At 52.3% G+C, this 27,259-nt stretch overlaps 8 protein-coding genes across 8 annotated transcripts; 4 read left to right on the forward strand and 4 right to left on the reverse strand.

Moving 5' to 3' along the window:
- Nucleotides 1-429: 429 nt before the first annotated feature.
- Nucleotides 430-2,988, forward strand: KRP23_14485 (ABC transporter F family member 3; the record flags this gene model as incomplete). The annotated part of the gene is made up of 1 exon (XM_067885311.1): nucleotides 430-2,988. The coding sequence occupies one exon, from the start codon at nucleotides 430-432 to the stop codon at nucleotides 2,986-2,988; it is 2,559 nt and encodes an 852-aa protein (XP_067737500.1).
- Nucleotides 2,989-6,681: 3,693 nt separating this feature from the next.
- Nucleotides 6,682-7,227, forward strand: KRP23_14486 (Mitochondrial import inner membrane translocase subunit Tim17-A; the record flags this gene model as incomplete). The annotated part of the gene is made up of 1 exon (XM_067885312.1): nucleotides 6,682-7,227. The coding sequence occupies one exon, from the start codon at nucleotides 6,682-6,684 to the stop codon at nucleotides 7,225-7,227; it is 546 nt and encodes a 181-aa protein (XP_067737501.1).
- A 3,549-nt stretch (nucleotides 7,228-10,776) lies between these two features.
- Nucleotides 10,777-12,435, reverse strand: KRP23_14487 (Beta-glucosidase 30; the record flags this gene model as incomplete). Its single annotated transcript, XM_067885313.1, has 1 exon — nucleotides 10,777-12,435. The coding sequence occupies one exon, from the start codon at nucleotides 12,433-12,435 to the stop codon at nucleotides 10,777-10,779; it is 1,659 nt and encodes a 552-aa protein (XP_067737502.1).
- Nucleotides 12,436-13,416: 981 nt separating this feature from the next.
- Nucleotides 13,417-14,528, reverse strand: KRP23_14488 (uncharacterized protein; the record flags this gene model as incomplete). The annotated part of the gene is made up of 3 exons (XM_067885314.1): nucleotides 13,417-13,896; nucleotides 13,971-14,243; nucleotides 14,316-14,528. 3 exons carry the CDS (start codon nucleotides 14,526-14,528, stop codon nucleotides 13,417-13,419), a joined length of 966 nt encoding a protein of 321 aa, XP_067737503.1.
- Nucleotides 14,529-15,567: 1,039 nt separating this feature from the next.
- KRP23_14489 (uncharacterized protein) lies at nucleotides 15,568-16,372 on the forward strand (the record flags this gene model as incomplete). The annotated part of the gene is made up of 2 exons (XM_067885315.1): nucleotides 15,568-15,619; nucleotides 15,681-16,372. 2 exons carry the CDS (start codon nucleotides 15,568-15,570, stop codon nucleotides 16,370-16,372), a joined length of 744 nt encoding a protein of 247 aa, XP_067737504.1.
- Nucleotides 16,373-16,513: 141 nt separating this feature from the next.
- Nucleotides 16,514-17,530, reverse strand: KRP23_14490 (3'-5' ssDNA/RNA exonuclease TatD; the record flags this gene model as incomplete). Its single annotated transcript, XM_067885316.1, has 1 exon — nucleotides 16,514-17,530. The coding sequence occupies one exon, from the start codon at nucleotides 17,528-17,530 to the stop codon at nucleotides 16,514-16,516; it is 1,017 nt and encodes a 338-aa protein (XP_067737505.1).
- A 117-nt stretch (nucleotides 17,531-17,647) lies between these two features.
- Nucleotides 17,648-21,052, forward strand: KRP23_14491 (Transmembrane channel-like protein 1; the record flags this gene model as incomplete). The annotated part of the gene is made up of 12 exons (XM_067885317.1): nucleotides 17,648-17,694; nucleotides 17,774-18,581; nucleotides 18,644-18,736; nucleotides 18,804-18,914; nucleotides 18,986-19,042; nucleotides 19,113-19,204; nucleotides 19,280-19,755; nucleotides 19,831-20,015; nucleotides 20,079-20,204; nucleotides 20,272-20,511; nucleotides 20,588-20,833; nucleotides 20,900-21,052. 12 exons carry the CDS (start codon nucleotides 17,648-17,650, stop codon nucleotides 21,050-21,052), a joined length of 2,634 nt encoding a protein of 877 aa, XP_067737506.1.
- Nucleotides 21,053-21,197: 145 nt separating this feature from the next.
- Nucleotides 21,198-25,952, reverse strand: KRP23_14492 (Endoglucanase; the record flags this gene model as incomplete). Its single annotated transcript, XM_067885318.1, has 7 exons — nucleotides 21,198-21,677; nucleotides 21,746-21,832; nucleotides 22,577-22,768; nucleotides 22,835-23,337; nucleotides 24,309-24,335; nucleotides 25,350-25,497; nucleotides 25,569-25,952. 7 exons carry the CDS (start codon nucleotides 25,950-25,952, stop codon nucleotides 21,198-21,200), a joined length of 1,821 nt encoding a protein of 606 aa, XP_067737507.1.
- Between the last annotated feature and the right edge of the window lie 1,307 nt (nucleotides 25,953-27,259).

Here is a 27,259-nt window from a genome sequence, read left to right on the forward strand (position 1 = left end):
TTAACGGGCTTTTCGCGCGTGACCCCAGCCGCCAAGCGTTTGAGGTTGACAAGTCCCCGCGAAAACGAGCAAGTGCTGCTCATGGCTTTGACGCGAGATCGCGTGTTTAACACCAAGCAGAAAACATGCACAGGAGCCACGCTCCTCATTGGCCAGGGTACTGCGCACGTCTTGCACTCGGCTGTCGCTGCCAGCGACTCCCTGGTGATTGAGCGAGTTTTGTATGCGAACGTATGCGAGCCTGGCAGCTGGGGGTTGACTGCACATTGCCGAGTTGATTGTCAAAATCCGATACAGACATGGCTACACTCCAATAAGCAACACCGCAAAGCGTCTTCAGCGAATCTTCCGTGTGGTACCACAAATACGGTACAGCTTCCTCTAATCCGTACCACGTCACACATTCTTGAACCAGCGCGCAACCTCGCCATGCTGCCCACGATGCACCGCCTCGACGGTGGCCGCAGCGCCGCATCCAACACACCATTGGACCTCAGCTCGTCGATTTCGCGCAAGGAAAAACGCAGCAAGAAACGAGTCCAGACGCGCTCCACGCGCTCCCAAGGATCTTCCAGGTCGAAATCCAGCGGTGAAGTCGATTCCGAGGCGCCTGAGGCCGGTGCCAATGCGAACCAAGCGCCAGTTATCCTTGCGACGTCGCAGCAAAGTCGATTCCACACCGTGACCTTCGACGAGTTCGGGAAAAACGTTTTACTCAACCAGTTCACGCTCGCCATTGGGACTTCGTCCCCCGACGGATCTGGGGACCCAGTGGGCGTCGTGGAGTTGCTGAGAGACACGCAATTGAAGCTAAACTACGGGTCTCGCTATGGGCTGGTGGGGCCCAATGGGATTGGCAAGTCCACGCTGCTCACGGCGTTGGCGGACGGACTCGTGGAAGGGCTCCCGGCCTCGTTGAAGATTCTGTACGTGAACCAGTTGGACGCGTCGTCGTTGACGCCGGAAGCGACGCAGCTCTCGGTGCTGCAGACGGTATTGAGTGCAGACACGAGGGTGAGGGAGTTGCAGCATAAAATTGATATTCTACAAAAGGTTTTGCTGGGGCCTTCGGAGGAGAAGGAGACATTTGCATCGTATAAGGCGGAACTACTGCATGGGCTGCTGCGGATCCAAGTGATGGAGGCGGAGCAGGCACAAGAAGCTGCGAGCAAAATTGCCATTAAACGAAGTGGCATGCGGGGCAAGGATGCCAGACTGAGACTTCTGGAGGCTGAGCATAAAGTGGCGGATCTGCGTCAGAGACTGCAGTGTACGCAGTCTGATGACGGCGAAGAGGAGCACGAGACGGTGAAGGTTGGCAATGAGACGGAGATTTTGCATGCAATCCATCAGAAATCGGAGGAGTATCAGCAGGCACTAAAGGTGCTTGATGAGGCATCGATGGAAGCAAGAGCTCGTCGTATACTGGCGAGTATGGGCGTTGATCCTGCCAAACAAGACGCACCTCTATCGTCGCTGAGCGGTGGCTGGCAAGTGCGTATTCTTCTAGCGCGTGTGTTGTTCATGGAACCAGACTTCTTACTGCTGGATGAGCCGACGAATCATCTCGATATGCCCTCCATATTGTGGCTCAAGAACTACCTACTCACGCTGGAAGACGTGCTAGCGAGCCCGGTGACACTAGTCGTTGTGTCGCACGACCGCTTCTTCTTAAACGCTGTGACCGAGGAAACAATATTTTTCCGTGGGTATGATAAGACGCTTGCCTACTACGACGGCAGCTACGATACATTTGAGAAAGCCATGGCGGCCAAGCGGCAGTATAATGCTCGCTTGCAAACCAAGCTGGACAAGAAGACGGAGCAGATATCAGCAATGGTATCCAAGATATCTCAGCAGGCAGCACGCTCCAAGGACGACAAGAAGATGCAAGTTGCAGCGTCCAAGAAGAAGAAGATGGATCGCATCGGCAGCGAGCGAAGTGCGAAGGGCACGCGATTCAAGCTGAACCGTGACCGTGTCGGATACTTCCTAACGGACCGCGATCAGGCTGAAGACCAAGCGAAGTATGATGAGACGGTGGGCGGTAGCAGTGCGAGTTCAGCTTGGCGTATCCTGTCTAGCAGCCCTCCTCAGATCCGAAACATTACTAAACTGGGCAACACCACAATGATCTCGCTCGAGAACGTATCGTTTCAATACGACACGTCTCCAGCCCGTGATGAAGCCGTCACTGAGAAGCCAAAGACACCGCTCGTTCTGCAGAATATTTCACTCAACATCAACTATGGTGACAAGGTGGTGTTAGTCGGTCGGAACGGGGCCGGTAAGACCACTTTCATGAACCTTTTGAACCATGGACTGGGGCCAAAACGAGGCAAGGTCGAGTACTTTCACGGAGCACGCGTTGCTTCTCTGATGCAGCACAACGTGGAGGACCTAAAGCGCCAGGAGTGGTCTCGAGGACTAACCCCGCTTGAGCTACTGCGTACCCGACTTCAAGCTGAAGAAGCCACGTCCCAGGCGATACCTAGCGAGCTGGGAGCTAGTTCTAGTGGGCCGAATGCGATCAATGATGGGAAGATGCGTGGACATTTGAGCAGCTTTGGTATAACCGGAGGTGCTGCCGTCGGGGTTCCACTTCACGCACTTTCAGGAGGCCAGTTGGTTCGTGTGGGGCTGGCATGGGCCACGTTCCCGTATCCACCGCACGTGCTGCTCCTTGATGAGCCCACGAACCATTTGGATATGACCACGATCCAGTTGCTGGGGGAGGCATTGCGGAAGTACCAAGGAGCGGTGGTGCTTATCTCGCACGACTTGCACTTTTTGGACATTCTGACGAACGGCAGCCAGCACGAAGAAGTCGGTGATGATGATCACAATGATAAGGATGAAGCGTGTGGGAGCGTACGGGTGTTCGAGGTGAGCAAGAAGAAGGGCGTCGTGTCTCTCTTACCACTTGAGGGAGTGGAAGCGTACCACGAAAAGGAAGAGCGTCGCAATGCTTCGCTTGGGCGAGTTTAAGAGCTGGCATCAACAGGTTCCGGGTTGTAATCCGATGGTAACTTTAACTTCAGAAGAGATGGCTAAACAACTACAAGACGCTCTTATCAAGAATCATATCGGCTTGATGGTCCACAGCGAGTCTGGTAAGATCGCTAACGCTGTCATCTAGTCCGGACCCGCCCGCTTGTTGTGGGATCGCAGCCCGAGCGGCAGTCATTGAAATGAGAGAGGGCTACGAAAGCGAATTGTTAACGGAAGTGCTGCAATCTAAGAGTAGGTAGAGGCTACAAGAGCTCGATGGTAGCATCCTACTGCCTCGAGATTACAACGTCCACCAGTGATTGTTCTCGCCCGTATTAAGCTGGTGAACGTGGCAGCACAGTGAACATGACCCGAAAATCGTGAATGACCCGAAAACTGCATCTGTTTGTGCTGCGTTGCTTGTTGACACGAAGGAAATGTATGCTCACTGCTAATGGCTCTGCTCAAATGCTACAAATACTACAACCTCAGGATATTCCTCTTGTAGCACGCGAGCGAGCTCAAAGGCCCAGCGGAGTCGACACGGCGCAAATACACAGCTCGCTGTTCGCCTCGACCGAGCTATTATCGACTTCGTTGGACGCTTCAAAGGGAGTTTGTTGCATGGGCTCTTGTTGAAAACAGTTATGGGGCTGAAAGCCAAGACGCATGCTAAATATTTCTGTCGGCGACAGTTTTTACTCGCGTGGGCGGAGGACGTTATCCCATATTTTTAGTGTGCAACCTGCAGAGTATTCCTGCGAGTGGGCAAGGCGCATTCGTTTCCCTGACTGCTGAGCGCAGTCGAACCACCACGACCGCTGAAGATAATGCTTACAGTGCCAAGTTCGATCGATCCACTGGATAACGCCCCGTGTGCAAATGACGACGTATCGATTGTCGAGAAACAAAGCAGCACTACAAGTCCCCCTCCACTGCCAAGCTTTGAATCGCATGAACGCCCACCAACATCAAGATTTTTTTCTTCTGCTAGTCCAGGAATCCGAAGTTCTCGCTCACCTTTAGCTCGTAGGAACTCGGTAACACGGTACGGTAGGCGATGGCTTCGGCGATTCCACGGGTGGAAGAACAACCACGCGTATTTGGGACGCTATTCTATCGAGAAAATGCTTGCATTCGAGGAATATCAACGTCTGGTGAGCCCTTTTCGAGTCTTCGCAGTGATTGCACTAACGCCTCTGCCATCTTTGGTTGTCGTACTGCTGTTAGCTGCAATCCCGCTGGAGAGCCCATTGCTTCCTGCAACGTCGAATGGCTCGTACTTTGTCCAGTCTTGGTTCGCCTTCAGCGTGGTGACATTCTGCATGCTACTCTATATGCGAAGTGCTCTCGCACTACCGCTAAATGTCTATTCGCACCAAGAGTGTGCTTTGATCTCGGTATTAACCGCAGGAGCAAACGAGCTGGTGATGGTTCTTTTATCGCTTGCGTGGAGATTTCCGGTCCCTCTTCGCAACTTTGTAGGAGCTCCTTCGTACTTGGTCTTTTTTGTTTTCTTCCACGTGCTGGTTCTTCGAAGCAGATTAAAGCACTTCCATGATCGAATTGGGGGATATTTACCATTGTACTTCGCCCAGATATCAACTTTTTTCGTGTTCGAGACTGTGGCAATCCTCTTTTCGAAGTCGCCACTGTGGGTAAAGACCATGATCATTATATCGTATCCTGTGCTACGGGCGATCTTGAAGCGTGCTGTTAGGCGATTCGTTCCATCTCTGGAAGATATTAGCACGGAGACGACAATTTGTGTCGTTGGGATCTTCGGGGCGTTTTTCCAAATTGTCTGCCTCCAAAGTACGTGCTCTCTCGCTGCTAGCGGATTCATCATTTTAGTGGATTTCTCTCTGGCAGTGGTGGACGTATGGATGTACTTGGATCATAAATTTGTGGTTGCTAGTCGATTAACCACGCACACTGCTCTTAAAATAATTGAGCACGCTTTCTTTCCTGGAGCAATTCAAGCACGCAGAGCTAACATATATGGAAATGAGTCAGAGCGTACAATTGGGGGGCTTTCGAGTCGAGGTGTATCTGTAGCAGTATCTGCTTCAGATAGCGCCCAGTTGTCTAAAAGGTTAACTGCGCGGTCTTCTTCTCGATCGACGAGGATGTCAACTAGAGCATCCACACGGATGTCAACTAGAGCTTCCACACGGGTGTCAACTAGAACATCCACACGGAGTTCAAGAAGAGCTTCAACCAGGGTGTCGAAGATAGCATGTTCATCTGGCAGATCGCTTGACGTTGGCTCCATTGATCTTGGCGTGGTAGAGCAAACATTGCTGAACCGAGTATCCGCACTAGCGCAGTCGACACCAGCGCCACTAGCCATGGTCACACCACGGACAAAACGACAGTCTTCAATTGACGATACAGATATTGTGCATCGTCACCACGTGAAGCTTCTTTCACAGACACTGCAGCTCGTATTTGCTTCGGAAGTGCTGATTTTTGCTGCATATACCGAGGTCGCGTGTGCTTTCATCTATGGTTTGTACTCGCTAATCGTTTACCATATGCCAAATGCCAAGTATATTGTTTCCTTCATTGGAATGTCTGAGAACAAGTTTCGATCGTCAACCACCAACGCGGGAATCTACTTCATCTTGGAAGGCTTAACACTTCTCTTCCTCTACATTTTGGTTCGTGCCAAGTTTGGTTTCTCAGCCTTGTATCAACTAGCATTTGTGCTGGAAAAGTATTGGATGAGTGTTCAAGGCAAAATTGTGGCCAGCTTTACGCTTATTTTCATTATCAACACTGTACATCAAGGTAGGTGGTGATGATTGTGCGTGTGCTTTTGTGCTTTGGTGGCTCAACTGACAAAATGCGGCCGTGTTTGATTAGGAACCGATCCATCGCTTAAATTTGATTGGGAGCAAGTGCTGAAAGGTGTGTCGTGCCCGTGATGTTACGATGCTAACCCGCATCCAAGAATGAACTGCGATCGCCTCCTGATAGAATCAACAGACCAGCCAACGTCATCAATCGCCCGAGCACCAAGATTGCATTATCGATTGATTCGTACAATCAAACTGGGCGATATACTTCAGCCAGAAGCGCGCTCTCAAACTACGCCGTCGTCTTACAGACGAACTATCATCGACGACATGGAATTTGCTCATCGTCACCATGCAAAGTTTTTATCGCAAACGCTAGAACTTAGGAACGCGTCTGAGCTGCTGGTTTCTTCCCAGTGCTTTGACGTTTCATGCTCCATATCTACGGGCTGTACGTACCCGCGGGCTACCACTTCAAGTATTAATCGGACTCACATAGAAACATTGTGGAGGTCGATTACATTGTATGTTTTGCGTTATACTTTCTATTGTCGCTGGATGAATCATGTTTTGTTTCTACGCTCAGGAAAAGATCGGCTTCTCCATCTTCTACCAGCTCGCATTCGTGCTCGAGAAGTACTGGATGAGCGTCCAGGGCAAATGACCGGCTGCTTCACACTCATTTGCCTCGCGCAGCAAGGTACAAACTCTCACTCTTCACTGCGCTCTCAACTGCATCTAAAGCAAAACGTACTCTACTTTTTGCTGCAGGAATGGATCTGTCGCTGAAATTCGACTTCGTGTATTGTCAACTTCAACTATCTGTCATAGACATGCGGCAAACTCCACTCAAAACGAAGTCTCACAACCCGTTCCGACATCACTTGACATGGTGTTCGACCGCACGAGTCCGACGTCTCTACTACTGCTTTCTCCTGGTAAACAACACGCCAAACAACCGCCACAAACCCCGACAGCTCGATTGCAACGTGTTTGCCGGTCGGTGGCAGATTCAACTGGGACTGGATTCGTGTACGGCACCATGTTTGGTTCGGTGCTGGCTGTGGTGGAAGGAATTCGAGCACCACCAAAGGACCAGCGACTTGGAAGTGCATTGCACCACGCCAAAGTTTTCGTGCCAGAAACGGCAGGTCGAATTGCGATGGTTACGTGCTTCTTTCGAGTGGCGGCGATTGCAATTGGAGAACTTCGGGACAAGCGAGATATGTGGAATACACTACTGGCTGCACCTGTTGCGGGTGCGATGGTGAAGGCTCGACACGGGCCAAGAGCTGCGCTGAACAATGCTTTCGTGTTCGGACGTTTTGCGGCCGTTGTAGTTGTATTCAACATGATTGAGGCCAAGGTCCTGCACGAAAAGAGTTCGCCTCAAGATGTTCTGGAAGAGATCGCGTTCGCGGAAGAGCTGGAGTGAGGCAGGATGAACAAGCCAGAAGAATCTGAGAGAGCGAGGCGTGTTGGCCGTTGTATACGAGCATTTAATCTATCGGGAGTAGGAAAAGGAAAACGAACTCATTGTCGAGTACTCCAACACATCGCACAATCCCATGCCTTTATGTACACCTTACCACCAGGTAGAGCTCGCCTCACTTCAGTTGCCAACTACATGCAGTTGGTCATTGAGAGTGATAGTTACCTCAACCATGACGGCTAAGCACGGAGTGAAGGGTGTCTGGCCGATGAACGACGCGGAATGTGCTGCAGTCTTCACAGCTACCCGAAAATGCAACCGTAACTACGATGCACCACCAGTAAGTCTGACAGCAATGCGGATTTCCGAGGCGTCTACTCCGTCGCGTGATAGTGCGGCAAGCGTGGCGGATAGTATCACAGCAACTCATGCAAACCGACGTCCATTAATTCGCACGCATTCAACAAGGCATCCAAAAAGGCATTTACTGCGCAGATACCACGAATGGAAGAGTGAACACACGTACTTGGGGCGATACTCTATCGAGAAATTATTAGCTTTCGAGGAATACCAACGCGAAGCGACCACTGCTCGGGCCTTTGCTGTCCTCGCGCTGACGCCTATTCCTGCCGTGTGTGTTGTATTGCTTCTAGCTGCAATCCCTCTTCGCAGTCCGCTACTGCCTGCAAGCGCAAATTCGGCGTATTTTGTACAGTCTTGGCTCTCGTTCAGCATCGTGACTTTCGGTATGCTGCTGTACATGAGACGTGCTCTTGCGCTGCCTCAGAGCGTTTATTCCCACCGAGTAAGCGCTCTCATTTCGGTGCTGACAGCGGGAGCAAACGAGCTACTCATGGTTTTCATTTCGGTGGTGTGGCGCTTTCCGATTCCTCTTCGAGACATTTTAGGCGCACCTTCGTATACGATACTCTTTGTGATCTTCCATGTGTTGGTGTTCCGAACAAGGCTGCATCATTATCACGACCGGATACTGCCTGTATCTGCCTCTTTGTGCTGCTCAGCTGTCAACGTGCTTTCTCTTCGAGGGTGTTGCAATTTTGTTCAGGAATTCATCAGTCTGGGCAAAGATTGCAATCACCGTGGTGTTTCCAATACTGCGAACGCTGGTGAAACACACGATCAGGACATTTTCACAATCTTTAAAAGACGTCAGTACAGAGGTATCGCTGTGTGTTGTGGAAGTTTTCGGGTCCCTATTTCAGAATGTTTGCTTGCAAAGTTCACGATCTCTCTTGGTAAGCAGCCGTATTACTCTTGTGGACTTTGCGCAAGCAGCCGTGGAGGTACGGATGTACATGAATCACAAGTTTGTTGTAGACGGTCGACAGTGCGTCCAAACCGCTGTAAAAATCATTCAGAGCGCTCTGTTTCCAGGGGCAGTCGATCCAAACAAGTCACACCAGGAACTGGACAGGAGACGTGAAGCTATGGAAGCTTCATATCAAGGCGTCCCAGTTACGTTAGAATCTACGGGTACTTTTTCCCAATCCAAGAATTCGGTTAAGGCTCTGACTCGGCCCCAAAGAACGTCGAAAGTAGCTTGCTTAGCTAAAGGGTCAAGTTGAGTGCTAGACATGGGCTCAATCCAACTTGGTCTCTTGGATCGTGAACTACTCAGCCAAGACCCTGCAACTGCCCAGAGTCCCGAAGGATTAATGGCATTGACAACGTCAAATACCAGGCGGTCTTCGATAGACGACGTAGAAATCACGCATCGTCATCATGTCAAATTTCTCTCTCAAACGCTACAGCGGGTGTGGTACCTCGGAGGTGCTCGTTTTCGCCGAGTACACCGAATTTTCGAGCGCCTTCATCTACGAGTTGTACACACTTATTTGCCATCAGCCAAATTCAATCTGTGCTTCATCGGGCTCTCAACGGAAGAATACTGGAAATCGGTCGTAAACTGCAGCTTTTACGTTGTGCTGGAAGGATGCACGTTAGCGTTCTTTTTCACTCGTGCGAGCAAAATTCGGTATTTCAACACTATACCAACTAGCGTTTGTGCTGGAAACATACTGGATGAGCGTACAAGGGAAGATAATAAGCAGTCTAGTGCTTGTCTTCATCCTCCACACCGTCCACCAAGGTTTGCTAGCCATTAACTTTATATTTTTATTATTGTTGAGACTCACCACTACGTTTACAACTTGCAGGCACTAATCTCTCATTGCAATTCGACTGGGAGCATATTTTGAACACCGACAGTTGCTGAACAATTATGATTGCTGTACTTCAAAAACATCGATGCTTACTCCAAGATAATGAGCTTTGCAGCCAAAGAATTGTTTTGTAAATTCCTGCCTTGAACGAGACACGTTTCTAGGAGGTTCATTTATTTTTGCTGTTCGTCTTCGACGTCTTACCCGGGACTATTCTTATTCGATTTTGTGTTGATCAAGCCTCTCCTCTTATCCGTCCGTCCCACCACAATCTCGAGGGCATTTCCCAATAAACAAGCAAGTCACCAGCCAATTCAAACAACCATGTCGGACGAAGAGAACGACTCGTGGACGTGCTCCGCCTGCACTCTAACGAACGAGCTCATTGTTGAAGCGTGTGCCGCCTGTGGTGCTACGAGTCCACTGGTTCTCCAAAGCTACGCGATTGAAGAACAAACAGACGCAGCTGAAGTTGAAGGGAGACGGTCTCAGCGTGCCAGCCTCGTGTCTCAAGACTCGGGCAATGCCACACCCCGTTGTGATGATGACGAAATGGACCCATGGACGCAAGCCGAATGCGAGTGGGCCCACTTGGAAGCTCGCCAAGACTCGAGGTCGCGGAAGTAGAGACGATATCGACTCAGGTCAACAAGCATTCGATAATAATACATGCACAGAGCAAACTGACATCCCATCCATTCTCGTTTTGTGAAATGCAAGCGATATCCTCGTTGGCAAAACACAAACCAAATATCCTTCGCTGAAAGTCATTGACAGCGTCAGCACTGCCTTGAAACGAGGGCAACTTGCATTACAATGCAAATGTTGCCTTGCCTCATCGCAGTCGATTCAACCTAGACTGCAACCTTGAAGCGATCAAAAAATGAACTAACTACTCGTTGGTCGATAAAACTCCAACGCAGCATGTAAGCTTAGTTGCATCAGCGTGCAAGAAAGCTGACTAAACTATATTAATACGTGCATTTGACCTGGCAGCGGTCAGCTCCAGCCAGAAACCAAGGAAACGTGACTGCAGCCCCGCTCTGTATGTATATGAACTCTTGTCCTCGTAAAGTTTTGATCACATCTGTGCCTGACCGACAGTTTCATCAAATAGATCAACGATCATCAGTGGGTCAAAGTGCAGCCTGCCCGTGTATTAGTCTTTGTTTCCACATTTCTTTTGAGTAGTTGACGCAATACCAAACGTTTCCGCACCATTTTGTCGCTGACGAAATTCGACTGATCAAGATACGCCAAGCTTAGCCGGCAACTTTCGCATCGGACACTGTACACGCACAACACACAGCAGCATGCGATTATCATCTCATTTCGATTCGACAAGTGCAACGTCGTCAAAGCCTACAGCCTACACCAAATATTGTTCATCCTCTTGTTCCTGATCGAAGCACCCGGTACTGGCAACATTCGAGTACCAGGCACCGGCCGATCGCTGAATACGCGTAAGCTGCGTGGGCAAAGCCGAATACTCGTCGATCTCACCCGTCTCGTCCGTGAAGTTGACAAAGTAGAGTCCACGACGACCGGCGTAGCTGGTCCACTCGAAGTCATCCATAAACCCCCACACCGTGTAGCCGATGATGGGGATGTTCTCGTCGTAGATCGCCTTGTGCACCTGTTCCAAGTGCGTGCGATGGTACCAGAGTTGGTCGGGGTTGTTGATGGTTTCGTTACCACACCAACCGTTCTCCGTCAGCAGGATCTCGGAGCTGGTATCGTATTCGTGCATGAAGCGAATGACTTGAAGGTATCCGGGTGGGTATCCGGAGTCGGTCGAGCAGCTATCGGGATCCATGATGCTGCCGTAGGCCACACGAGTACCCTCGGGGTGGCGCGAGTCATCCACTCCGAGATCCGTAGCCCATCCGAGCGTCAAACTCGAGCAATTCGTCTCCGAACGCTCTGAGTCGCAGTCCGTCGTAGAGTACGACGCGTAGTAGTTGAGCATCAGCAGGTCGTACGAGCCCTTGACCAGTGCACTCTGTTCCTCGGTGAAGTTGGGTAGTCGGTCGCCGACTCGTTCCCGCATGACTTCGGGGTAGTCTCCAGTTGTAAGAGGACTCAAGAACCATCCCAGGTGGAACTGGTTCTTGCGCTCTGCAGCAGCTACATCCTCAGTAATCGCTTCATTCAGCGGCACGCCCCAGTCAGAATTGATGACGATGCTAATGCGTGCCGAGCTCTTGATGGTGCCCGCGTCACGCAGCTCGTGGAATTTCTTGACAGCTGCCGCGTGTGAAAGCAGAACCACGTGAGCCACATCGTAGGCGTTGGTGGTCGAGGTGCCCAACTGCGGGGGTCCGTAGCCGAGCGCAAACCCGGTGAGGATGAACGACGCAGGCTCGTTGAACGTGGTCCAGAACTCCACGTCCTGCCCGAATTCCTCGAAGATGAGCGTCGCGTAGTCCACGTAGTGGTCGACCATAGCTTCGTTGAGCCATCCGGGTGGGTCGAACGCCGACTGCAGCGTGGCTGGCAAGTCCCAATGGTACAGCGTCATGACGGGCTGGATGCCGCTGGCCAGCAGCTCGTCCACCAGGGAGTGGTAGAACGCCAAACCTTCCGGGTTTGCCTGCATGCGCAGGGTCGTCTCGTTCCACGACATGGCTCGTGCCCACGCAACGGAGAAGCGAAAGGTGCCGTAGCCGTCGTTCTTCATAAGAGCGATATCGCTCTCGTAGCGGTTGATGAAGTCGTCCGCCACATTGGCACAGGGCACGCCGTTGGACGTATCGCGGCAGAAGTTGTCCCAGATGCTTGGTTCCTTGTTCGTGGCGTTCCAACCGCCCTCGACTTGGTAAGCCGACGACGCAGTGCCGAAGAGGAAGTTCGCTGGGAAGCACAAGGTCGTGTTGCTGGTACTGCTGCTGCTAGCAACAGATCTAGCAGTGCTGGAAGGCGTCGAAGTGACGGATGCGTCTCCGCAGGTCTCGGTAGCTGATGATGGGATCGAAGTAGCAACTACACAGACAGCCACCGCGGCACCCAAGAATCGCAAGGACAGCATCGTTCCCGAGTAGATTGCGCTGTGGACGGTCAATTGGAGAATGAGAAGTCGTCAATGGTGTGCGCAATGTTGGTGCTGCAATGGTGCTTGGCGCAAATCCCATGACTCCTGACTCGAGGTGAAGCTGGTGCCGTAACCATAAACAGTAGGACTTCAACCAACTAATACATGTGCTCCTTGATTCAATGGTCGCAATGGCAATGACAACCAAACATTGACGTAAGGGTATGCTGCTATGACTTCTATATCACGCACATCAAACAGGGGAGCTCTTTTATCCATGTACAGTTCGTTGCCTTTCGTTTATCAACGATCACAGGCACGCAAGGCACAACATTGCATTTTTTCGGTCACAATCATGTATATGAATAGCTGCACGTTATTAGTGATGGCAGAGGGAGTTCCGTGATAATGAAGGGTAGTGTGTTTCCGATCCCTCAGCATGCACGATGAGGTGATGCCCGTCAAACCGTTGCACGTCGGCTTGAATTTTCTGTTGTAGTATGACGGATTGTTTACTCGCTCGACTCCAAAGATCCTGGTATTGAATTGCGGTACAAACATTTCACTATGCTGCTACTTCCAGTTACCGCATTATCGGACCTCTTCGCAGCAGGAGACGAAAAGAAGCAGCGGCCTTTGCATCATAGACAGCTATAGTTTGTAAAGCTGCTTCGCGCGAATGTCGGCAGTTCAGTGCATCTGAGCATGGAATGTGAAGTTACTGGTCGAAATAATCGCTTGAGGGACTCTCGTGTTGAAAGTTGACCTCCATGTTCATGCAAACGCTGATGGTGGATGCCGTGGCAACTGGTACTGGTCCAAAACCAGTGGTGCCAGCAATCGAGACCTATCACAATTGCCATGATAGAGATTTCACCTTTGTTTGGCCAAACTTTGCGTTCATTTACGTGCCCACTGTAACCCGCTTTATACGCCATCTAAAGTCGCACCATTCTCCTATGCGAACTGCAGCTCGCTCTACGCGCGCTTGGCCTTCGGGGTCAGCGACTTGCTGTACATGCGAATCAGCGATGCCATCATGGTGAAAGCCGACATGCCCAAGATCGCAGCAGTCTTCCACCACGCGTGGTCGTTCGCACGTCTCACGTCCTCGGCCGAGCATCCTTCAGGCAGGACAACGCCATCCACTGGGATATTCTCACTTGCAACCGCAGCACTTCCCTTGCATCGCTGAATCACATCGGACGAGTTCAACGACAAGAACCCATAAAGCAACAAACAGATCGTGGCCAAAACGAACGCCACACGCTTGCCAAACTGCGCCGAATCCAAGTGTCGGTCCAAACTCGTCCCCGCATGGCGGTACACCACCACACGCAACTTCGTCACTGTAAAATCCGCATGCGTTCCTTCGTCGGCTTTCGGCAGGCAGCACAGCTCGCGCGAAGACGACACCACCACCTGCCACGTCGGGCCGTAGGCGAACGTCAACGAGTGCTGCAACAATCGATAAAAACGCTGTAGGTTAGAACACGATACACCTTCAACGCGTTGAACTTAATATCTGCAACCTTCAGAGCTTGAGCGATCTTCGTCTCATTGTCCTCCACGCCCTCATAGTAGTTGTAGAGTTTCTTAGCTTTCTCAATCACGGCATCCTTCATCTTGTCCTCCATGTCACTCTCGAAGACCACAATCTTCCTTTTTGTATTGAGATCTTCACTGTCTTCAGTCAGTGCTTCGTGCTCCTGCTTGGGTCGGGGAACCACGGACGGCGTCGTGCGGTACAGCAGCACCTTCATCTTGTTGGCCTTGCTGAACAACACCACACAGGCTCCCTTGCGCTGCAGTACATATCACCACTATGAACTCTTATATATTTATACTCGATAAAATATGAAGGTCCATGCACGTACGTAGCGCAGATCCACGGCAAAGTCCCCACCCACGAGAATGTGCCATCCCGACCCCATCGCCGACTCCAGATGCCGCTGCAGATCGGCTGCAAACTCGCGAATACTCGACGTCTTCTTGGCTGCCTCGTTCACTGCCTTCTTGGCGGCAGATTGGAGCGCCACGGACACCACCGGCGCCTTAGACACCTGGAAGTCGGCGCTGCAGAAAACCATCGGTGCTGGATCAGATATTCCCCCTATTCGAGTGGTGAATTGACACGCATGAGAGGAGGAAATGCAGCGACAGATGACAGGTTATGCTGTAGGATAGGATAGCCAATCACGAAGATTGAAATGTAGCCATTTTGCTGGCGATTCGTCTACTGGTGCTGAAACGGTATTTCCCGCAAAGTCGGTGGGCAGGAGCAGTTGATCTCCTCTTCGGTCATGCTGACGATTGACTCCAACGTGTGGAAATGGATGCGAAGGGATTTCTAGACGCATGGCTTGCACCAGTCCTGGCGGCAGCTTGGAGAGGCGAATGAGCAAGCAACCGAAACGACAGGGAAGTGCATGGTTTCATGCTTCATGTACCGATAACCCCGTTGTGTAGGTATTACGTTCGAGTGCATGCCGACTGTGGCGACGATGTCCCTTGTCTACGCGTCTGCAAATCTCCGCACACGCTGGAGTTTGTTGCTGCGGAGGCATCGACATCATCGAATGTGCTGCTTTTCATCTCGGCTCCATGCTCTCGGTGACGTGTGTCGCTAATTTGGAAGTAATCCCTGCTCCCATACTGTAGTGCTATCAGAGCTGACGATGGACTAAACGCCATCCACACGCTGCCGTTAGTTGCATCATTGCCTTGCAATAGTCAATCAGTTACACGAGCTCAGCCATTCAAGGTTGGCACTTGCTCACTCTGCGTGTTAAATGGCTACGTTTTGCATGCAAATCGTTGCATGTCGTTCGAAAGCGTGGCGGACGCGTGCGCGCGCGGCCTGGCGCGAGCTCTGCCTTTTGGCGCCAACTGCAAAGAAAAGCCAGGCGACAAAGGTCGGATCAATCAGCGCCAAGCACAGATACCTTATTCCCATTCCCTCATCAATATCGGACTCCGCAAAATAGCTTGTTCTTCTTTCATTATGTAGCGAACCTCTCGACACATACGTTTTGCCGCGTCTTTTTCAAATGCCAGCCAGCAATCGCTGCCCTTTCAAGGCAGCCAACTCACATCCGAACACGCCCGCGTCTCCCAACCTCCAAAGCCATGAAAGCCGCCGAATCGAAGCTGGTCGTCGTTGCGCTCGAGGGCTGCCACGGTACGTCCCCAGTATACTTTCCTCCAGTCATTTGTTTTTCTCACGCGCAAACCTTTTGCAGGCTGTGGCAAAACCGCCTTGTGCGAAGAGTTCGAGGCGCAGGGCTACGACATCCTGGACGAAGCCTTCATGGACATGCCGTCGTACGCTCTGCACCCGCAATCGCTCCTCATGGAGACGTCGTGGGTTTGCTCGTGGTTCGAGCGCGTGCTGCGCCTCGCAGACCGCGTCAAGCCTGGCCGCAAACAAGTTTTCATCGCCGACCGCTCGCCCTTCAGCGCCGTGCTCTACTCGGCCAAGGGGCATCTACTGGAGCCCGTGATTCGCGAACAAATGCGCGAAGTGCAAAAGTTTGCGGGTGTGCAGTTCTACACGGTGCACGTGCAAGTGGAGCGCGAACTGCTGTGGAGTCGCATTTGCGCGCGCTTGGCGCTCGAGCCCGAGCGGCTGCGGCTCAACGAGCACAAACGCGAGTGGATGGAGCAGACGCTCGCGTTCTACGAGAGTTTCCAGTGGGACCTCACGGTCGCAAATGACGAACGCAGCGTCGCCACAATTGCAGACAATATCAGTCGCATTCTTCGGGAGAGAGACGACACGTTCGAGGCCGTGTACAAGTGCACGAAACCTCGCGCAACGTCTTCGAACAGCAGCACACGCAGTACGGACAGTGAATGCGAAGAGGAACATTTGGAGTGGAACGGCAAGGAGGAGGCTGCGATGCGGAGCATCATCGCGTTCAACAACAGTTGAGTCTTTTTAATGTTATCAGAGCTGGCAGCAATGTTGCACCAGTTTTATTATGTGTGAAGGAGCGAGTGGACATTCGCTAGATTAAAGATAGTTTAACGGTTCCAGGTTGTGCATTGGAAACCAAACAAAAACATGTTGATTTTATAGGCGAAGAAAGCGACGGGCGTTGGCTGTCGTGAGTTTTGCGATCTCTTGTGGTGAGCGATTGAGAGCAGTGGCGACTATTTGCGCGACTTGGGGCAAAGCACTGGGCACGTTCGGGTACTGTTTCTTGGGGTCTTTTGGCTCGGCACGTCTGCACTTGGGGAAGCCCATGTATGGTGCGTCGGTCTCCAGTACGAGACGGTCCAACGGTATAAGCTTGACCATTTCTTTCAGAGCAGCTCCTTGCTTTTTGCAGATGAAGCCCGTGATGCCAATGTACCAGTTGTCACCACGTGCAACGTACGCCTTGAGCTCCTCCTCATTACCCGTGAAGCAGTGCACCACCGCCGGTGGGAAATACCCGTCGAACCTGTTGGAAGCTTCTTCGATGAGCTGAATAAAATCTTGATGAGCCAGTCGCTCGTGCAGGAACAGCGGCTTCTTGAGCTTGCAGGCCATCGTGAGCTGCTCTGCGAACCACTTTTTCTGGAATTCCGGTTCTGGGAAGCTCGGCGAGTAGTCCAAGCCACACTCTCCCACAGCCCGAACGTCCTCCATTTCAATCATACCTTGCAGCGACGTCAACTCCTGCTGCGTTGGCATTGCCCGTGCATTGTAAGGATGCACTCCGGCGGTCGGGAAGAGCTTGGTCGGATGCTGTCTGCAGAGGTCGATGGCTCGCTGGGACTCCTCAATGGTGGCACCAGGCACCAGCATCTCCCTCACCCCGACAGCTTCAGCTTGTTGCAGTAGCGTTGCCACATTGCCTCGTAGGTCCTCGTGCGTCAAATTGCAATCAAAGTCGAAGAGCTCCAGAATTGTGTCTTGAACGCATTCCGGCGTGGGGGTTGGAGTCATTTTTGAGGAATTGGACGTCGGTTTGTGGTGCGATTTCTTGTGCTGCTGCTTCGACTGCTTCGACTGCTGCATAATCGCTTGGTGCACGTAGTACCAAGTGTTGGTGGACAGTTCGGAGTGCGCGGGGGGCAACAGAGATATCTCACTCGGCGCCATTGACCACGAAAGCTTTTGATCGATTTTTGGTCTCATTTTTGAGACAAATTATGTGTGTGCTCAATGATCCAAAATTATGTGTATACTCAATTTTCCTGAAGAGACGCAGTTTTTAAAATGCAGGACGATGACATCAACGACGTTCCTGGCTTCAGCGGAATGAGGTTTGCATTGCATTTGCTGCGTATTGACGTTCTTGTTGGTTGGGGATTGTAAATAGTAAGATTTTGTGTTGTGTATTAGGAATTCGTTGAGTCTGGAGGCCATCGAGGCGTCTGTGGACAGACAAGTTGCGAAACTTGCGTCGTTTTCTGCTGATGGGGGCAATTGGAATGTTGAGGACTTTGATGACAACGAGGAAGACGCTGCAAACGGTTCGGAGATGACTAGTGAAGGGTTTGTGAGTCACCAGCCTCAGTATCGACAGGCGCTCGTCGGTAAAAAGCTGAAGCTGCTACAGATGCAGGTCCAACAACGTGATAGGATGGTGCAGAGGTTACAAGCTGCGCAGACGCAGGCTGACGCTACCATTGCAAACCTACAAAACGAGTTGCAATGTGTACAACAAGAACTGACGTCAGCTCAGGAAGAGTGGGAAGAGGAGAAGGAGACCATTTTGAGGTTTCGAGGCGCCCCAGGTGGCGGCGGAGGAAACAGCACGATGATGCAACTCAAGCTTGGTCTTGGTGGCGTAGGAGGTGGAAGAAATGGATCACGAATGACGGAGATGGAGACGCAACGGCAGCGAGAGATGCGACAACAAATGCTGAATGGAGCGGCCGATGCTCAGGAAATGCTGGAAGCAGATCTTGGAGATGGAACGAATCGAGCTGCGGTGAGAGGAATCCGCTTGAAGTGGAAAAAGTTTCGTTTGATCTTGCGAAGGCGCCTGTACCCATTCACGACAGATATTCGGCAGATCGAGGCGCAATTTGGGTCCTCAGTGGCTTCATACTTCCGATTTTTCGGCTGGATTATTATGACATTCATGGTCATTTCAATCCCATGTTTCGTGTTCCTTGTGCTACATATTTTATATCTTGTCCACCAGGTAAGTTATGTCGGTATGGCTAGCCTTTGATCCTTGCAGTTGACGCTCCGCTGTGACTTTAGCCATCAAGTGTAAACTGGCTGTCGTATTCGGGTGTTATCCCAACATTCCTCCAACTTCCTGGCTACTTTCCAGATGAATCATTCCTGTACTCGGTTCGAACACACTCGCTAATTTGCTGCTCTAAAATGGCACGCTAAATACTGACTTCAGTGTTGGTAGGTTATTCTCCTTTGGATGGAGATCCTGTTGCTCCTTTTTACTCTTCGCAAGTGGGTAGCAGAAGATCGTATGGCCAAGGCCGTTCTAGCCGTTGAAAATGCAAGCGAGAAGGTCCGTTCAGAGCATCAAACTGAGATCAATGTTTATTGAGAGCTTTACTAATGCACATAAAATATTTGCAGCCGAAATATAGCAGACTCCTACTGAATGCGTGGGATCTCTCGCTGACTACGCCAGGTGTAAGTTTCGTTTCGGTTCATCTCGTCCTCATTGAATATGAGTTGACGTTTACCATTTTATACTTTTCAGCAAGTAAGCGACTTGAAAGAGACGATTGCAGAGCAGGTAAAGCTTGCCATGGAGGAGGAAAAGCGCGCCGAAACGATCAAGTCTAGGACCAAGTATGTTGTTTTGCTTGTGATTCGACTCCCTACGATGCTTACCCTGATTTTGGTCTAACCGCGCCTTGCTTTCAGAAAACAGAAGTACATATTGTACGCCCGACGGATTCTTGCTTTTGTGTTCTATATCGCTATTCAAGCTGCGAGCTGGTATTTGATTATCCTACTTACAACGCAGTCGTCGCAACTCCAACTTGAAATTGCCGAAAGGGCTGCAATCTTTGCACCCTATGCCAGCAGCATTGTCCCTGCCGTTGTGACTGTGATCAACGCGGTTTTGCCAAAGCTCATTTCGTTGCTAACTGCTATCGAGAAATGGGATGACGTGGGGTTCGCTATCAAAGCAATGGTGACACGACTATACCTGGCCAAGATCCTGAATGTGCTGATTCAATTGTTCTCGTTTGCGTTGCTACTGGACCCATTGCTGCTAACCTCAACACAAAGTATTCTGGACTTGTTTACGTTCGACGGATCTGTGGTTCGCCAAAATGTTATGCTGGAATTCAAGCCCGAAAGTTTTGCCTGTCGTGCTGAGCAGGCATCGGCAGGTTTGTTGACACTTGTGGTGACCGATTTTAGTGTCAGCAAAGTCATGGCGATATCATCGCCGATGGTTGGTGTAGGTATCAAAAAGTTGAAAACGCTATGGAAACACCAACGCGAAAAACGAGCCTTAGCTAAGATGGCAAGGCCAAATTCCAAGGTTGCACCCGAAAATATTGTTGTGCCGGAGCTAGCTGTCAGTGATGGCGTACACAAACACGGTGACGACGACACGATTCAGGTCTCCACTCTTACGTCGACTGAGGTCCGGACTGCTGCAGAAACCCAGGAGAGTTTGGTGACGAAGTCTGAATTTCTTGTTCCACAGAAAATGGTGGCGTTATTGTACTCGTGCACGATTGCACTCGTGGCTATACCTCTCGCTCCAACAGTTGCTCTCCTAGCTTTGCTGCTACATGTAGCAAACTTCAAATTCGACAAATTCATCCTTGTGGTACGAACCGCTCAGCCGTCGTTTTACATCTTTAGCTGTTGCTAACCTTTTCGTATTTATTTCGTAGCATTTGCAGAAGAAGCCTACCAATCCATGGGGCGCAAAGGACGCTGGTAGCTTCTTCATCAAGTTTTACTTCTGCACTGTGCTCATTTTCATGAGCTTCACCCACTTTTTCCTGTTCAACACTCGACTGCCGAAACAGTGCGAAATCCAGGATTCGTCCTCCGGTGACGATGCGCTGTGCATGGCAAACAGCTACGATGCCACTCAAAGGCTGTGTACCATCGACCCCAGACGCTCATCTGTAAGATCCTCTGAAATTGCTTGCGCTCATAAACTTATCCACTCACCAGTATTATGTTGTTGTTGTCAATGCTCAGAGCTCGTACTTCCTAGATGGGCTGGAGTGCTCTGTCGGATATCCTCTTTGTATTTGTGAATACGCTTGTGGGCCGTTCACCGAAGTGACGAAAGGCTACACTCCTCTACTGAGCTACGTATCGTCGTCAGGTGTTGCATCTGCGTTTTACTCACTGGTGCTTGGCAACAACTTCGTACCGTGGGCGTTCTTGTTCATATTCCTGCTTGCCATCTTTTTCCTTCGAAACTCGCTCACAGTCTACATCGTACGTAGTAACCCTTTTAGATGCACTGGGTGATTATTGACATGGTTTGTTGCTCCCTTTTGGTAGATGACCACGTTGCAGCGAGAACAGGATGTGACGCTTACCTTATCGTCATTGCGGAGGAAGATCAAGCAGCTAGAGAACCGCTTACGCCTTCAGAAGATAGGAGGAGGACGATCAAATGAAGTCGATAGTAATGAAAACGTTGCCGATCGCTAAGGCAACAAGCGGAGGAAAATCAAACCATAATTACATTGTTTCGCCAAGCCCCTTGCTAGGATAAACTGCATTGTCTACGGAGACAAGCAAAAGGTACGAAGTCTGTCGAGCGTGACCACCTTTCCAGCCTGCGTGCATTGGTCCACTAACTCGAGCTGGACGACTCCGACCCAGAAGACGACTCCTCCACCTCGAAGCAAGGCATCATGCGCAGGTTCGCCAAGTCATCCAAGGCCGTCATACCCTTAAGGAAGACGCTGTTGGCCGTCAGCCAGTCGTCCTCTAGAATACCCTCCGTGAACGTGCCGTACGTGTCAGCAGGGTTGTACTGGTAGGCACTTTCAGGGTTCAGAGACCACACGAAGCCGCCAGCCCAGCCGCTCTCCACGATCACCTCCATACTCAGCTCCGTGCAACGCTGGGTCGTGAGCTCCGGGTGCAAGTCCTTCGAATACAGACCGCCAAACTCCCCCAGCAGCAATGCGGACGAGTTGTCATCAGCCAAGAAGCCAAACATATCGGCCATCGTGGCCTTAATGCGAGCCTTCAGCGTATCGTCGTCGATCTCGACATAGTCGGCGATTGCACCGTTCGAGTCCTGGGTGCCGCCGTCATAGAAGTACGCCTGTACCAACAAAACCCAAAAATGTCAAGGAAACAATTACGAGGTAGCAATGAGGTGCGTACACGAACCTGTGGGTACACAGCAGGTGTGTAGTAGTGTGGCGCGTAGACCACCTTGTTCTCCGTGCCGAACGTCAGGGGGTAGTCGGCCGCGTCCTGCAGACCGCCACCGTACCAATCGTAGTAGTCGTAGTCGGTACCGTCGATCGTGACCGAGTGGTCGGCGTTGATGCCTTCCACGAAGCCCATCCAGCTGGAGCAGCCGTCCAGCATTCGGTCAGCGATCTTCTTCGCTCCAGCGTGAAAGTCCGTGTCCGATCCGTCGCCCCACGTAGCCTTCGAGGGCTCGTTCTTGACATCAATGCCCATGATGTTCCAGTACGTCTTGCTGCAGAGGTTCTCCGTGAGCGTGTCGATGGCGTCCAAGAAGTCGTCTTCCGATATATCGTCACTGTACCAGAGGCTTCCACTGTCCGTGGACGTCAGCGTGTGCATACTCAGCAGCACACCAATGTTGCGGTACGCCAGCACCTTGACAATGCTTTTCAGCAGAGATATGTAGTTTTTCACCGAGATAGCTCGGTTCTCCGCCGTATTGATCAGACTCGTCTCCGGCTCCGGGTTGGTGAGGATCCAATTGACACAAAGCGGCAGTCGCACGGCATTGAACTTGTTGTCCGCCAGGAAGGACGCGATCTGGTACGCGGTCGTCCCGTTCTCGGAGTTATCCCAAAGCCCCAGCGGGATGGCTGTGCCCGTCTCCATGCCGAACCAGTTGATGCCCTTGATGTCCACCGGCACCTCCGTCCCGTTGGCGGAAACGGCCACGACGCGGCCGTTCTTGCTCTGATAGTCGGGCAGCTCGCAGCCCATGTCGGGGTACGATTTCGGGTTACCCACCGCCCCGTCATCTGAAATCAAGTCGCTGCCACTGCCACTCGCACCGCCCGAAATCTTCTCACTGTCCGCTTTGCGCTGTGCATACGCCTCTTGGCGTGTCGTGGCCGTGTCACTCGTATGCAGCGCAGAAAAGGTAATCCCTGCCACTGCGCCGCCAATGACCAAAATGAGCAGCAAAATGCCAGGCCACATCTGCAACCACCCAAAAAATAGTTAGACCAAAAATGTCGCAGCCAAATGACGAACATCAAAACGTACCCGATAGCGGCCTTTGTACTTTTGCTGAGTCTTCTCCAGGAAGCCTGGGGCAGGTTCAATGTTGCGGTCCAGCAGGGACCCACGCGTGAAGACTCCGGCCGCGGCGCCGCCTGCAGCGATGGCTGCTAACCCGTTGCCGGAGCCGCTGCCAGTGTTGGACGCCTGCGACGCGCGCGGAGAGTTTTGCACGGCGCTGAAGCGGTTGGTGCCGTGCGTGCCGTAGCCGCCCACGGCGCCGTAGGTTTGCGCATCGGACGGCTCGCGGAAGACCTCGCGGGCCGGCGCCTGCGGGATGAAATCCTGCTCCGGGATGTCCCTCGAGTCCTCGCGGTTGAGCATGGCGCTGTAATTGTAAGTGGGTGAGCTCAGCATCTCGCTCGACGTGATCAGCGAAGCCGCGGGCGAGTCCTCTTCTTCGTGGCGACGCATGGAGCAGCTGCGTTGGCTTGCGATGCAAATGCCAAAGTGGCTGGCGTCGTGGCACTCGGCGTGCAGTGAGGATCCTGTCCAGCATAGTGGAATCAAGAGGAATCAACTGGCAAAAAAACTGGCGAGAATTGAGACAAGACACCCTGGCTTTAGAGACGTATCACTCTATGATATCCGCTAGAGATATTCAATATAGTAAATAGAGGCTGTGTTCGTATTCGACATGGGCATTAAGGGAGGACAAGTGTCGACGAATTTGATTGGGCAATTGATAAGGGCTGGGGGATAGGACGGAGCCTGAAAAATGGGTCCATAACACAAATCAAGCAGCTTCAATTCGATTAAGGACAGAAATGAGGCTTGGACAGAGCAGGCGGCGAGGCTTTCATGAAGCTACATGTATGCGCATAGGCGGCGGTGGCACCCTCGCCTCCCGCGGCACGTTACGATGGCGGTGATATCGTAGTGATATCCTATCTCTTGATACAGGCGCTGCACTGCTGTGAGTCCAACACCAACTGATGTCGTTTCCACCTGTGTTTTTTTAGATTTACTCGTGCCCGCCTGCAGAAGCCGTTGGGACCACTTGCGGAGACCAACGCTTTGATCGTTTTGCGACCACGACGGGATGCCGTAACTATCCGCAACGTGCCAGGACATCAAGTGGATTTGTGTGTGAGTGTCATTCATGCTGGGGATCTCCTCCCTGTGCTTAAGTTAATGCATGCTGTAGTGTTCTAGTCAGAGCCCGACGACCCCGAGTCCGATTCCTCAGTCTCAAAGCACGGCATCATGCGGAGGTTCTCCAGGTCGTTCATCGCCACCAGACCCTCCAAGAAGCCGCTGTTGGCCGTGAGCCAGTCGTCCTCCAGCACACCTTCCGTGAACGTGCCGTACGTGTCGGCCGGGTTGTACTGGTACGCGCTCTCAGGGTTCAGAGACCACACGAAGCCGCCGGCCCATCCGTTCTCCAGCATGATGTCAATCGAAAAGTCCGTGCAACGCTGGGTCGTGAGCTCCGGGTGAAGATCCGAGGAGTACAAACCACCGAACTCGCCCAGAAGCATGGCGGCTGACTGGTTGTCCGCAATGAAGCCGAACATCTCGTCCATCGTGGACGAAATTCGCGTCTTCAGAGATGAATTGGACAGCTCCACGTAGTCTGTCAGCTCGCCATTATCACCGCTTGTGCCGCCACCGTACAAATAGGACTGCGGATACACGGCGGGGGTGTAGTAGTGTGGCGCATAGACCACCTTGTTGTCTGTAGTGAACTCCACCGGATACTCGTTCGCCTTCTGCAGGCCACTGCCGTACCAATCGTAAAAACTGTAGTCCGTGTCATCAATGGTGAGCGTGTGCGAGGCGTAGATCCCCTCCACGAAGCCCATCCAGTTGGAACAGCCCTTCAGCATCCGGTTTCCGATGGTTTGAGCGCCTTCACGCCAGTCCGTGTCCTCGCCGTCACCCCACGTACCCTCGTACGGCTCATTCTTCAGATCAAGACCGATGACGTTCCAGTACGTGTTGCTGCAGAGGTCCCCCGTGAGAGTGTCGACAGCGTCCAAGTAGTCACTTTGCGTGATGTTGTCGCTGTACCAAAGCCCGCCGTTGTCCGTCGACGTAAGCGTGTGCAAACTGATGAGGACACCGATCTGGCGGTAAGCCAGAGCCTTGATGAGACTCTTGAGGAGGGACCTGTAGTTCTTGATGGAGATAGCCCGGTTTTCGGCCGTGTTGATCAACGTCGACTCGGGCGTTTTGTTCGTGAGAATCCAGTTGATACAGAGCGGCAGTCGCACCGCATTGAACTTGTTCTTCTCCAAGAAGGACGCGATCTGGTACGCGGTCGTACCGTTCTCGGAGTTGTCCCAAAGACCCAGCGGGATGGCTGTACCTGTTTCCATGCCGAACCAATTGATGCCCTTCATGTCCACCGCCACCTCCGTGCCGTTCGAGGCCACTGCATAAATGTGTCCGTCCTTGCTCTGATAGTCGGGCAGTTCGCAGCCCATGTCCGGGTACGATTTCGGGTTGCCCACTGCACCGTCGTCCGAAACGAGGTCGCTGCCACTGCCACTCGCACCGCCAGTGATGGAAGAGGCACTAGCCTTTCGTTTAGCGTAAGCCTCTTGGCGCGCCGTGCTCGCCGTCTTCGTGTGAAGGGCTGCAAACGTGATACCTACTGCACCACCGATGACGATCGCCAAGAGCAGCACAACACCCGGCCACCTCTGACACAAATGAAATGACAGAAAGGGTAAGCACATGACGAATTGAATAGCAGAAGTAAATGGACTCGTACCCGATAGCGAGCCTTGTAGTGCTGCGTCTTGGCGACGAAGCCTGCGCCAGTCGGCTCACGGACTGCCTCGATGTTTCGCTCCATCATGGACGGGCGAGCCAGAGCAACTGGCGCGGCAGCAACCATGCCGACTCCACTGCCCGATCCACTCCCATCGCCACCGGAAAACGAGAACGTCACCCGAGGTGACTCCGCGTGGAGCTCGGTGGGACGAGCACTGTACGAGTAGCCGCCCCGGTCACTGATGGTCTGTGGGAAAGCATCCGATGGCTGTCGGAAGATTTCGCGAGCTGGGGTCCGTGGAATGAAGTCCTGGTCTGGGATGTCGTGCGAGTCTCCTCGACTCAGCATGGCGCTGTAGTGTTGTGTAGGCGAGTCGAGCATCTCACTCGCGCTGACGGGGGAGTCGGCCGCTGCTCTTGTGTCCCGTTGGTCGATTGCCATACTGCAACCTTCTAGCTGTTCCTGAGGCTGGTCAGGCGGAGGAAAATACGAGAGTGAGCTGGGCCCGCTAGTCGTTCAAGCTTTGTGACGGGCGACCATGGCGACCAGGAGGTCTGCTGTCATACGCCCAGGCTGTCCGGGGCAGAACCGGCGACGGACCTGCGCGTCCTACAAAAGCCAACATGTTTTTCGCAGACTTGGACTCCGTGTTGATCGGCAGGAAGCGCACAGTTTGCACGCCCTCAAAATTTACGCCACGTTTGGATATGGAAGGCACCGTGCTTCTTCCAAGCTGTTCGAACATCCAGGCGCTCAATTGTTCGGCACGGTGAGCGACTCGCTTGAGGTGTGCGCTGCAAGCGCAGCGCTCGCGAGTCACACGTCGGTGCAGCAGCACTAGCACCTTGACTCCACGTTGGAGCACCGATAATCAATCAATCACGCGAATGGTCTCTCACGTCAGTCTTGCCGTTACTCAAGTCTGCTTTACGGGGACAGTAACCGTTGGTATTTAGCGTCACCACCATGATGTTCCTCTGACGCCCTACAACAACGCCAGCACTGCATCCCAGCGCGCGGAGGCGGTCGGTAGGCAAGAAGGGCTCACTCCACGCAAGAGCGACGTACACGCACAGCAATGCCGCTGCGAGGCCTGCTGCAGCCTGCACCGCCTTGCAACTTGCAAGTCGCCAATGCACAGGCAGAGCAACGGCGGACCTGACCGAACAAGTGTGTGGACGGAGCGCGAATCTGAGTCTGGGACCCACAGAGAGCGCGCGTCTGATTCGAGGGTGCGGTTGCTTGCAGAGCCCATGCTCACACCTGCGATCGAGAGGCTTGCCAGCGCATTTGACATGCAACAACCTAGCGGCGGTTTCGTGCCTTCGCCACGGCGTTGAAGTGACCAGCGATCTTCAGCCTGAGGGCGACCGTCCTCCAGCGCTGCCGTCTCTACAGCCGCCTATGCTGCTGACGGGGGAAGCGCACGGGCGCTTTGCAGAGCGGGTGGTCGTGCCAGCGCGAAAGTTGCAGGCGGAGGCCGCCGCTCGGACTCTGCAAGGACCAAAATTGCTCCAGGCCCGTGACGTGGTGTGCAACACACTACCCGAAGAGGCGGAGAGAGGTTGCAATCTTTCGAAACAGAATGCTCTTGCAAATCCGCTGCAATCGACTTCTGAAGGGTATGTTAAAATAAGAGAGTATCCTTTTTATGGAAATAGTGGGACAGTGGGGTGATGGGCAATGTC

Source organism: Phytophthora ramorum (genome assembly GCF_020800215.1).
Source record: "Phytophthora ramorum isolate Pr-102 chromosome Unknown Phyram_PR-102_s0021, whole genome shotgun sequence".
NCBI lineage: Eukaryota > Oomycota > Peronosporomycetes > Peronosporales > Peronosporaceae > Phytophthora > Phytophthora ramorum.